General features: G+C 42.4%; 1 protein-coding gene across 1 annotated transcript in view; it reads left to right on the top strand.

The window, feature by feature from the left end:
* The window catches only part of FRK (fyn related Src family tyrosine kinase), a 276,993-nt gene that overhangs the window by 191,825 nt on the left and 72,168 nt on the right, over positions 1 to 13,000 (top strand). The window contains exon 3 of the mRNA XM_069234549.1: positions 9,306 to 9,469. Within this exon, the coding sequence (XP_069090650.1) occupies positions 9,306 to 9,469 (164 nt within the window). The remainder of the gene's footprint in view (positions 1 to 9,305; positions 9,470 to 13,000) is intronic.

Raw genomic sequence — 13,000 nt, 5'->3', positions numbered from 1 at the left:
AATTTGCAAATGCCCTTTAAAGTTGTGTAGCATGCACCTTATGTTCCCTGTGAACTATTCCATCAGTGCCTGTGCTCATTCGACCCCTAAATTATGTGGCGAGTTTGGATTGCTACGGCTGAATCATTTCACTTCACATCATATCCGCATACCTACAGTTCTCTGCAAATGTACTCTTACGTTCTTGAGGAGAAAACACAAGCACATGCACTGTTTGTACAATTCAATTCAATTTCAGTTTTATTATTGTTTGTGTTTTGTAACTCAAATGAGATCCATTTAAAAGAAATACCAGAATACACCCTTAAAAAGATCGACACTGCAGGCTAAAAAACATTCCCAGAAAAAGCACATTTGCAGAAGTACATAAAACTGCATAAATAAAATGTACTATTCCGCCCGTTCAATTTAAATTGCAAAAACACAGTCGATCCCAAGATGTGCAATAATGCAAAGCATTACAAGATACTGTGCACAATACAGTACGCTTCACAAAAAGAGAGCAAAAGGCCTAAAGAGTACAAATACACAAGGCAATCTACTAAAACCAATTCGAGTGGAATTGGAACATGTAACGGATGAAAACAAAAAATATACAGTACAACATATATAATAACTAGCAAACTAATAACTAACAAACATAGGTCACAACAAAAGGAGTAACAATAGCGCATATATCTGCATCATAAAGTTTGCAATATGTGCAAATCAGTAAAGTGGGCTGTGTCATTACAGACATACATGGAAATTAGAACACATTTAAAAAAACTATTAAAAAATGTGAACATGTTTGCACAAAATCAAATAAACATTGAGGAGCCTCAGCTACCTAAAATATATTGTATTTCATTTCAGATTGGTCTCCAAAAGTGGCAACGTGCAAAATGTTTGTACAAGAACTAAATAAATGTATCAGTTGAATATATTCCTTTTCTTCCTATGTTGTATGCATGTTCATGCAGTGATGCTGGAACAGTTTTCAGAGTGTCATCATGTTACAGCACTCATTACTGTACACAACACCAGCAGGAAAGCTAAAACCCTGCTTAGTAATTTGTGTTTTGAAGGGCAAACATTCAGGGCTAGCAACCTGCTCTGTTTTCCCATCTTCAAAGTGTTGCTTCTGAGAAACATTGTCATATTTCAAATGCTTCTTGGACTTGACCTTTTCCTTACTCTCTGTGTTAAGCTTCAAAGTAGTTCTGTAAGCTTCAAGTCAATCAACGTTGCTGCGGAGGCAGTGAGCAACAGACCAGATGCTCATAAATGTCCAGCGAAATACCCTTAAGCAAGATAACAATGATTGTATTATGCGGTGAGTGTTATAACACTGCTTATAAATGGCTTTAAACATGTATCCAGTCTGGCAGTTAAGTGCAGGCACTTCATTCTTAGCAGGCGGTAAGGTCCTTAGAGCTTTGGGGGGGCAGCTTCCTTCAGTGTTACAAAAAAGGGGCAAATTCAATAGTTTTGAGAGGGTCGAAAATACATGGTTGTTTTGTCGGAAGGGTAGTCCATTGTCTGCCCACTACATATGTATTGTAACAAACCTCACCCTCAAAGACATTGGCGACAAGGAAAATATGATAGTGAAGCTTTTCTGGCTCACTTTATCAGTCACATAGACTGTAGTTACAAAAAGCTCAGAGGGTTAAGGCGCCTGCTGTAGACACCAATATTGTCTAGCAAGTCTCACGGTAATATGCTAATACGATAACTCAGGTATTTCATGTACTTGCTGAACATGTATGCATGTAATCTGGTGACTAGAAATTTGAATTATTATAATATAGCTTAGAGTATTAATGTGCCTGTTGTGGAGCACTGTGTGTCATCTTTCCGGTCATAGGTCAGTATTCCAGTAAGACATCTCAGTGAGCTAGCAGAGCAGTTACAGAGATGCCAATGTATCTTACAGGCCAAAAGTTCAGAACTTGTTAAAATAGCTCTTGGGTTTATGTGGGCACCTAATGGAGCTTCAGGTAACCTGCAAAGATATAAGTATGCATTCTCGCAGGTTCTTAGTACATTTTGTTTTTTTCTTAAAATGACGAATTTTAGAGTTCCGACACAGCTCCATGTCACTCAAACAAAGCATTTGTGTTGCAGCATTTCCTTCTACAAATCCTAGTGTAAAGGTATGGGTTTCCAGCGGGCCAAATAAAATGAACCAAGATTTGCTAATTGAAAACACTGGACTGGAAATTAAGGACCTGTTTTAGAGTTTAGTGAGAGTGTTACTCCATCATTACCATGTAGGATATCCTGTCTGCCGAATTGCAAGTGCAATATATCCTATGGCACTTGTAATATGGCGGACCGGATAGCTGTCACGTTTGTGATGGAATAAATAACATGTCTGTCAATCTCTAAATCAGGCCTCAAGTATTTTAACGACCTGGACTGGTGTGATAACCAACTAAAATGACCGCCATTTATTTGGGGAGTAATTAACGTTAAAAAGTAAGGCACAAAAATAGTTTATATTGTGCTGTATGTACATGGCCATTGTTAAACAAACACACACACACATGGGTGGCTCCTCCATAATAGCGGAGAAGCATTGCCACCCTGCTCAGAGACAGGCAGGGACAAATAAAATGATAATAAAATAGTTTTATTATCATTTTATTTGTCACTGTCCGACTGAGCCATACAAGTCCAGGGCGGGGTTGGGCCATGGCAGGGAGTAGGAGTATTGGGCACTGTAAAGTGCACATGTTGGTTTGTGACCAGCTGTTGCACAGCCGGGTGGAGAAATGGCATAGGCTCCCTGTACCTGAGCGAGCATCAAACCCATCCTGCTCAGGCCAATACCAGTGTGCTGTCATGCTTGGTATAACATGAGAGCAGCGTCTGGACTGGGAGCCTGTGCTTGTGCCCCAGTGACTGCCGGGAGGGCGAGGAGCACAGAGGCGGCTGGGACCAGAGCGGCAGGTACGTTTTCATTTTTTAAAGATATTTTTAATCTCCCCACCACCACCACAGTAGCCCCCAACTACCTTTGATTGGCGGCACTTGCCACCATACACCCCCACCCCCAATCAGCGTGTTAAGCATAATAAAGTGAAACAATGCATTTCACATGTATCTCATAGAAGTCCTGTGAAGTAGCATGGTAAGATGGACCTTACTTTCCCCTAGTGGACTGATAAGTCTGAGTCTGGAAAGGAGGTGTAGGCCCCTGAGTGATAAAGGAGGTGCCCTTGAACCTCTCATACATCGTTCCAGCCAGATTACAAGTCAGATGAAGGGAAGTCATAAAATAAGTAATTTCGTCTTTCGTCTCAGACAGTCTGATGGGGAGCGGGGGGGGGGGGGTGAAGCCTCTGTGCACTCTGCAGCTCAGCCTGGTACAGCAGGGATAGAATTCAATGAAAATAGCTGCCGGGACCAGAACCCACCTTGTTCCAGCTCCATTGTTTTTTTTTCTAATTGCTAGCCCTTGAGTTATCTCAGTGAGCTAGGGATCTGCCGGGGCATCATGTCACAAGATAAAATCCCGGTAGTGAAGTCAGTGTATTATCCTCTGAAGTTAATAACAAAATCGACCCACACCGACTAGCAAATTATGAACAAAAAAATCATTACATTGCTGACAGCGTACTAAAAAAATACTAGTTTCCTTGCATCCGCACTGGTTCTAATCTTGCATGAAATATTTCGTCAAAGCACATGGGATTCTAACAATTTTATGGTTAACAGCTTTATCGGCCTTCGAATTAAGAGGGCCACGCTTGTAAGGTATGGGCATCAGAAGTACAGACTCTTAATACGTTTTCTGGGGCATATTGGGGAAAATTGAATATAAAATAAAAAGATTAATTTTAGACTGTATTGATTTATTATTACAATAGTGACTAAACATCAGGTTACTTATTACCCACTGGTAAATACAGAGGGCCTGAAGCAGAGGCTAACAAAGCATAAAGGGACCCGTTTAATGGCTCCGGTCTCTCTGGCTGCCAGATAAATTGGAGCCTACAGATTGCTTGTTTGAGCAGATTTAATTTTAGCAAAATACTCTGACCTCTAAAGGAAAGATAGACCTTGCGCTTTTCCTGTGGCAGGTCTGCCATCTAGTGACATAACTGGGCAGTGCATAGTATTAAAATCGACTCAAGTAAAAAAAAACGTATATTTTCTCGTACGAGGTTTTACATTGGAGCATTGCATATGTATCACGGCAATAATTTACGACTATGCTACATGGAGTCGGAAATCATATGCTTCATGTACAGTCATTACCTAAAGCCGGACTGGAGTGAATATTTTGAGAGGAATGCTTTTGGGCGTTTTTTAGAAAAATATATAAGTGCAAAAGTATAGACAAAACAGGAAAAACATGAGTGTCTGTACAACCTGTCCACTGCAGTGGCATCACGAAGAAGTCCCAAGACTGCCCGCCCGCACCCCTACATTCCTGTCGCCAGCCTCCCAGAGGCACAGGATTCTAGCAAGAGACACCCGGGAGAAAGGGGTATGGGAGGAGAGATATACAGGATTCATCTCAGCAGGTAGGAAGAAATCAGTTGAATGTTTGTGGTTCTGGTATGCTGCCTGACATAAAATCAGAGACCCCTTTCACGAGTCAGCTCTCTCTATCTGTACCACATAGGAGCTCCAGGGCCTGATTTTGCCTACGTCTACCACAGACTGCATTCTGATCACCCTTCTGTGACGTGGTTTTTGTCACCAAGTTATGTCTACAAGTAAGAAGTAGATTATTACGTGACCCTTACTTGCGACATGTGCCCAGGTGTCTTTGTACTCCCCCTCTAGGTCTCCTTAGTTACCTGCATCTTTTATCAATGAGTCTACTTCTGAAAGAAGACGATTTAGTCACGCCACGAACCACACCGGGGTTATAGTCAAAAGTAAAACAGATTATGCAGTTTGAATCGCTTACACTCAAGTATGGACGGTTTTACTAAGGTCACCAACAGGAATGTAGTTATGCCACTGATTTTGGTTCGATCGGTGCATATAAGTATATGTAGGATGCTTCACAAGTGAAGCCTCAAGCTGCACTCATTTTATGTCACTGAGCTCACACCTGCAGTGTAATGAGGTTCACAACCAACCGTATTTTGTAAAGCGATGAACCACAAATGTGTCCTCAGTACAATCAAGCGTACACACTCCGACCTGAAGTGGTAGTGGTAGTATACCTCAACATACAACTGAAGATACAGTGGTGTGTCAAAATACTACAGCGATGGCATTGGCCAATGGCCTAATCTGTCGGGAATAGAAAGAGGAAAGTTGTCTCCAAGTGGTGGGGTTCTGACTGCTAGCATTCAAAGTTCTTGAGTGGAGAGCATCATGCTGTGGTGTACATATTATTTTATAGAGCTTGGCCACCCAAGATGGTCTCAATGTGCAAACTCTTGCGAGAACTTGAACTGCCACAAGAACTCTCGCAGGAGGAAGCAATGCTTGAGCTTGACATCCCAGGTGCAGGGTTTTAGCTAGGGCTGGTCGTTCCTCTGTTCCACACTGGGTTTCTCTTTCGAGGTCGGCTTGCCAGGTCTGGATTCAACCATGGTTGACTCTGTATTGCGCTTCTTTTGTGCACCTTGCGTGTTTTCCTGTTGTCTGTCCGTTTTCCAATTCGGGTGGGAGATGCTATACTGGTGAGTGTTGCAACTTGACAGCGTGTCTTTGCTAAGGAATCCAGAATCTTGACAATAGATTTACCAGCCCCCCCCCTCCCGACACACACACGTCTTCTGATCACATAGCCCTGAGATCCTAGCAAGTGAAATTACAAAAAATTAAAATATACAAATAAAATGTAAAAAGTATGTTGGGACGGAAAAGTCCCCTGCACAGTGACAGACGTGCACCCTTGCCCTGATTGCCCCAGCTGCATGTATATCTGCTTAATGTCATTACTGTTTGTTCTTTGAGTCTTGAGCATGTGCATGCTTCAAACCAACCATGCTTTAAGGAGCCTCGGGCTGCTTGACTCACGTTACCACTAAAAGTCAAGTGCTGAAAGTGGTAGTACATAGCCCAGTTACTCAGGATCCATGGTAGGTCAGTCCTTAGGACATCAGGTATCGAAGACCGCAACCCCACTGTTGGGCCCAGTAACATCTGCTTGCCTGCGGCTCTCTGAAAGGTAAAATAGCAACAAAAAATATGGGTAGAATTAGTGCTAGGTTTGTTTTAGATTTCGGGCTTAGAGGGCGAGGGACAATGTAATGTATGGCATTCAGGTTAATGTAGGGATTAGGATTAGGGTTAGGACTGGAATAGGAATTAAGGATTGGGTAAGGTATTGAGTTTGAGTTAAGTTATCTCTGGGGGCTGGGCGAGAAGTAGGATTAGAGTAAGAGAAGTTGTTACAGTTTCAGGAAGGAGTAGGGTTAGAAGAGGGTAAAGGTAAGAATTTTGTTAACTGATGATGTCAAAGTTATAATAGGTTAAAGGGTTGTGTTGGTGTTAGGATTAGAGCAATGGAAGATCAGTTGATAGTGTAAGAATGGAAAGTGTAATTGATGGTGTAAAAAGAAGGTACAGGAGAAGGGTGGCACAGAAGGTGGTATAGAGTTATGGTATGGGGTGCCTCCCTGTAAAATGGCAGAGACACTATGGTGTAGGGGAAGATGCTAGGTTTAGGGTTCAAGACCGAGTAACGGTTAGGGATTATGATAAAATGATAATGTACAATCTATATCAAATTTGTAAATATAGTTGTAAAAATTCCACTTTTTTAGTTCTAGATTTTAGTTTTATTGCTAGAAAAACGTTAGACACAACTGTTTCGCCTCTACAAATGTTCACTCTGCTTTACTTCAATCGCAAGTAATGGTTTAGAACATGTGTTTAATTGTTTTTCAAAGGATAGGAGCGACCCGTAAAAGGGAGATATTTTTATGGAGTGTGGCACACAATTAAGCGTGCGCATTGTTGAAAGTCAGTGAAGATTAAGGAAATGGTGAGTTATGTAATTGTCTTTCTTTTCTTGGGTCCAGTGGAAGGCAGCATGCAGTACTGCTTTCAAGATGACAAGACGTGGCCTTTGGTAGAGCTTCTAAACTGTTGTTGTTTTTAACCATCTTTATAATACAGGGCTTGAACACCCGGTCTTTTATATTCTGGTAGAACAAGTGTTTTATTTTTAACACAGAAGAAGCAAGTGGCTTTTGTAGGTGAAGTTACTTTTTGATGCACTTTACTCAAATTGCCTAGGTCAAATGCTTTAGCAAATCATGCTTATCTATTGTTGACCAATCAGGAACCCCAGACAGACATTGCATTTCTAAAACATTTTGGGCCTGACTACGACCTTGGCGGAGGGGATACTCCGTCACAAAGGTGACGGATATCTCACCCGCCGTTTTACAAGTTCCATAGGCTATATTGGAACTTGTAATATGACGGACATAATATCCGTCACATTTGTGACGGAGTATCCCATCATCCAAGGGCGTAATTGGGCCCTTCGTCTCTGTTAAGGCAAGTGGAAAAACAAGCTGAAATGCCCTTTCAACATCTCCCCAGGGCATTTTTGTTATCTGGCAATAAAGACTGCTTTTCAGCAAAAGTGGAAGAGAAATCTACTGTTCGCCTTCTGCCTTGGGGTTGGACATGTCCTGTATGCCCTACAGATTCCTAGGGGATCTTCACAAATCCTGCTGGGGCTCCCACCCAATAAACAAGCGACTCCGAATAAGATAGGCCGACAGTGTTTTTCCTTAACCTCGTCCACAGGTTCCATAACCCCAATTTAGCATTTGCAGTATGTGGGCACAGAGAGCAGTGCCTTATTTGCTCGACATATGCCACACTCAAGTTTTATCATGCATGGAGGAACCTAGCTCTGGCGTCTCAACATTTCAATACCACTAACCCACACACCAGTGCCTTTCCTAACGGAAAGTCTGTAACACCTAGTGGTAGCCCTGACTCTTTATTTTCAAGTATTAATAATTCCAAGCAAAAACGTGAAATAATTGCTTTGCCATTTTACATGTGAACTGGAGTCTGCCATCTCTCAAAACTGCTTAACAGTCAGGGACAGATTTCCCTAGGGCACAAGTCCTACAAAAAGAAGTGGGGGGGACTAACCACATAAGGCAATATGCAAGTCACATCGCAGCTCGTGACATCGGGTATGACATTACAGGAAGTGGCATCACAACCCATGACCACACAGGAAATTACATGATATGAAAAGTGATTTTAAGACCTCACACACATCTTAATTAGGTCTATCAAGAGTACATTTGAGCACTTTATGAGATGTAACACATAAAAGTTGATCACTACTTAAGTCTATTACTTGAGTTCCCTGTTAAAAGGAATTAACAGCCCAATGGGGATGAAGTTTGGTGACTCACTAACTAGAGATGAATAACCACTAATCACTACAAGCTAGGCACACACACTGTCCCCAAACGATTGTCACCCACAGTTAGCAGCAGATATTTATCTTGTTCTTATTCTTGGCATAACTATATCTAAACCAATCTCGCATTCACCAGTCCAACTGAAGGATAGCTCTCCCTGGAATCTGTACCCCCAGAATACCCACAATAAGTCCATCCATCACGTTTTTGCATACTTCAGTGTAATTTCACTGATTCACGAGTCATGAGGGGCGGAGTCCTGGAAAGCAGTCTGACAGTCAACTAATACTTTAAAAAAAAACTGCTACAAAAAATTGGCATCAAGGAGAAACGTGACAGTAAATCAGTTCTGGCTCAATTGGTTGCAAAGACTACATTTTAAAATATCTTATTTGGGTTAAGGCACCTGCTGCAGAGATCTCTTTGTGTCCAGTAGGACTCATGGAATAATAGTAATGGTAAGATAACTCTGGTGGTTAATTCAGCTGCTGGAGAGATCAACGTTTTTTGTCTAGTCAAAGTTTTGACTCAAAGTGGCATAGAGGGTTAATGTGTTTCTGCAAAGGATACCTTGTGGATGCAGATGATAGATCTTTATTTTATGTAAAAAGGTAAATGGCTTACTGATTTTAGCACAGATCATTGTGTTACCCGCAATTCCTAAATTGCATCCCTTCTTGCTTTTCACTGCTCCCGTATTGGATCTAAGCAGGGTTGGTTTGTGCTGCTCTTTGCAAACAGCAAAGAAAGTCAAGGAGTAGAGTAGAACAAATTCTTGAATCCTGAACAGAGGGTTTTGAATGTTCCTGAGTTGTTGAGCATGTGAGTTCTAGTGTGCAAAATCTGAAAGAAGGTGTGGCCAGTAATAAATCTCTTCACCCATTGCTACAGCCAGTGGTATCTCTCAGTAAAGCACCAGTGTCACCTGTCTATGATCTCTTTCAGTGCTAGATGGAAAAGTTGTGAAACACTACCGACTGAGAAGGATGGATGCAGGGGGATTTTTCATAAGCAGGAACAAGACGTTCGCAGACCTGCAGCTGTTGGTTCAGCACTACAGTAGAGATCAAGATGGGCTCTGTGTAAAGCTGGGGAAGCCATGTGCAAAGGTGAGACACTGACCAACTGGTCTGGAGAGTAAATGTACGTACCACTGTACCTCAGAAGTAGGCCTGCTGATTAAAGTATGTATCAAGTGGTAAGTGCCACTATCAAAATAAAAGCCTTCAGGATGAAATCCGCAAAGAGCACTGTTTGTATTCAAAGCCAACATATTTGTAATGAAATATTACCCATCTTGGTGTGAGGTAGCATGCTAACCATCTCTGTGTTGAGTAAAATGTAGACATTTTTGGTCTTGTAGAAGCTGAAGAGAGAGGAGTGACATGGTGGGCGTTCCTCAGGTTCCCTTAGCACAAGGGTTCAAACAGTCATACTCAGACATAAACTAAAGTCTCCCATGCCTGGCTCATTTCTTATAGTGTGCACAACATGCAACTCCTCCCCCAAGAATCAGAACAAGTTTTGCAGTTCACCCATGTGTAGCTCTTTTTTCACACCAGAACAATAGACTTCATTAAACTTGTACAAAATCCAACATGAAAGCAAGAAATCCTTACAAGATATTCACTTTGGTGATAATACCAAGATAATACAAAGCCAGAAGCAGAAGGTTATATTAGGCGCAGAGACATATTACATTGTAAGCAAACATAATCCTTGAGAACTCATTGTCACAAAGCATTTTGCCAGAAGGCCCCAACTTGCACCATCCCCAGGTTCAATCACAGGCATCCATGCACAATCAGTAGAAGGCATTTGCCAGGCAAACATTGTTAACAACCTTCCCCATTCCTTTATCCTGGAGGGTGCTACCATTTCTAGGGTACTGCATAGCACATCGGCCCTTCTGGGGTATCTTAACACAGGCACAGCCCCCAAAGTTCAAACCGGGCTTCATGGGTAGGACAATAGAGTCCAGGACCACCGGCAGATCAGTCCCCCCTCCCTCCAGCCCCGGGCCCACTCAAATAACACCCGCCCAGGGGTTAGTCCAGTCAAAGAGTGCAAATTCTTGGTATTCACTGCTATTTATCTGCCATAGGCCCCACCACAGGCTGAGGAATTTCCTGGCGAACTCACCCAACCACCCAACAGTGCTGGGAGAGATCAGAAATGGCCCTTAAATGGTTTGGATAAACAGCTCCTGACCCCTGGGGGACAGGTGAACACCATTGTTGTGAAACAACTCTACCCTGGCTACCAGGAACAAATTGTGGTACGCATGCCCATCGAAGAGCCTACCAGGATCTTCTGGACAGAATGATTTAACTTTTTTCACAGAATCATTCATAGCGTGGACAGGCGCCCCACTGGACCGCACTATACGCGGAATCACTTCAAACCATAATATGGCCGCCGATGGCACCTGATTCCTGACCCTTGACATGGTGAAGAGTAAAGCCTCTCTAACCCCTTGCCTACCCAGCAGGACCATGTCATAACCCCCGCATGGATGATAATATCCAGGGTAGGCATCATACCTTTCTCAATGGCCCGCGAGAAGTGATCGGATAGAACCTCCAACCTAAGCCCCCCAGTACCCACCCAGTGATGCTTGACGCCTGCCTCCATTTTAGCCCTCTCAAGTATGGAGCTCAAAAATGTTGAGCCACTCTGCAAATAAAGGAATGCCCACACCAGCACACATGAACTGCCCCACGCCCGGTGGCTGCGGAAAGGGAAAGAAAAGAGGTTACAGAGGCCTAGCGAGCACCCCACAATCCTGTCTAGGTCAGTTGAGGCTGCAATTAGCGCTCATAGCACGCCGACCTCCATCTGCCTCCACTTCTGATGACATCCTCTGATAAGCCCAGCGTGGCCTTGGTGTTGGCTGCACCAATGCGGAAAGAGTGGGAGCTGAACCACAAAGTCTCCTCACCTAGAAGGGTGATCGGTGCCAGTCTAAGCTGTCCTGGGCATACTGGACCAGGGACGCATTGGTTTAAATGGCCCCTGAAGCCTTCTCCGCACCTTCTGATGACATCAACAAATATCAGCCCAACGCTGCACGTCCGAATCCAGTGACAGGGCAGGGCTTCTGTCTGTGGTGCAACTAAGAGCCCCCCTCCTCGATATGCGAGTGGCGCATGCACAGTAGCGTGCTCAAGGCTTAATTCTGCAGGAGGTGATGACAAAACAATACCCACAATTAAAAACAGCCGAAGAGCTAAGGAGTGTAATGAGTAGACAGAAGATTACAAAAGAAGAATTTGTCAATTAGAAATGAGTTGGGATCAGTAAATTTATAATATTCAACCAGGAAAAGAATACGTTTATTTGTCCATTTCTTAAAGTCTTTTAAAAAGTCAATAAGGCAACAATCCTCTCTGGTGTACTTACTCTGACATTTGGAGTAGATTGCTAACTTTTATGGAGTTTAGTAAAATCCTAGAGTGCACTTCTGGACATCAGTGACAGTCGTAATTTCCAGGAGTATTGCTTCCATTACATGGCTATGGAAATTGTTCATTAGGCGGCCAGCAGCACCTCAATACGGTGATAATGTTAATTTGAACATTCATTTTTTAATGTGATCCACAAATTAAATACTTTCATTTTGGAGAAAACCATTCTGCTACGGTTCATAGAAATTTGAAGATGTTCCCTTCCCATTCTCGCGCTGGAAACACTCGCACCTTGTTTGAGAGCAACTTTGCAAATGTTTTAAGGGTAGAAATGTTTGCGCCCAAAGCATTGAGTTTGTGGATGCTCTCTTCCAGTTCTCCTATTGGAAATCGGCACTCAAACCTTATTTGAGAGCAGCTTGCCAAAGTGTTCCCAGGATAGAAACAGTCATGCAAATTGTTCATGAATACCCAAAAAGCTTTGAGTTTATGGCTGTTCAGCTAATTTATCATGGTCTCCTGAGCCGACACTCCCTCTCTCCCAAATTTAAAGATAACTTATAATGTATAGAAAACATGTTTTCATGACATCTGTTCAAACAGCAACACCAACCATCAGGGGGCAATAGCAATTCATTCCATTACTTTGTGGAGGAGATCTATTTTCCAGGTCGCAAAAATATTTATTTTATTTTCCATAGTATCCAATAAAAGGCTGTCATCTCTACTCTATTTAATAGTGCAAAGTGCAAAAAAAAAGCAGGTGTGAAGAAGTGCATATTTTAGCTGGTCACATTTTGGATTCTTCCTCCCCTCCCCCTCCTCCAGCTTATATTAAAGCAACTCACAGCGTTCATTTTCATTCATTTTTCATTTATACATGATAATTACTTTTGTGAAGCATTCGCTCACCTATGATTGGGTGAAATGAGTTGCATCATAAACCACTGAATTCTTTGTGTGTGTGAAAAATGCCAGTTATTGAAACAGGTTCACATCACATTACAAAACTACAACCTCTCTATATATTCAATCACCTACACTTCTTACCCCCACCCTAACATATATAACCATCAGCTCTCTACGTCATGATCTACTTCTCTGTAATTGCATGACTTAAAACTTCCCCTCCTACTTAACAGTAAATCTATTAACATCTAATAAAATTAAACTTCATGTGACATAACCTCTGACTTCCTGTCACTTTCCAATGTGGGCTTGTTCACACCTTCC

The sequence above is a fragment of the Pleurodeles waltl genome, chromosome 5 (genome assembly GCF_031143425.1).
Source record: "Pleurodeles waltl isolate 20211129_DDA chromosome 5, aPleWal1.hap1.20221129, whole genome shotgun sequence".
Classification (NCBI taxonomy): domain Eukaryota; kingdom Metazoa; phylum Chordata; class Amphibia; order Caudata; family Salamandridae; genus Pleurodeles; species Pleurodeles waltl.
This window is presented reverse-complemented; position numbering and strand designations above follow the sequence as displayed.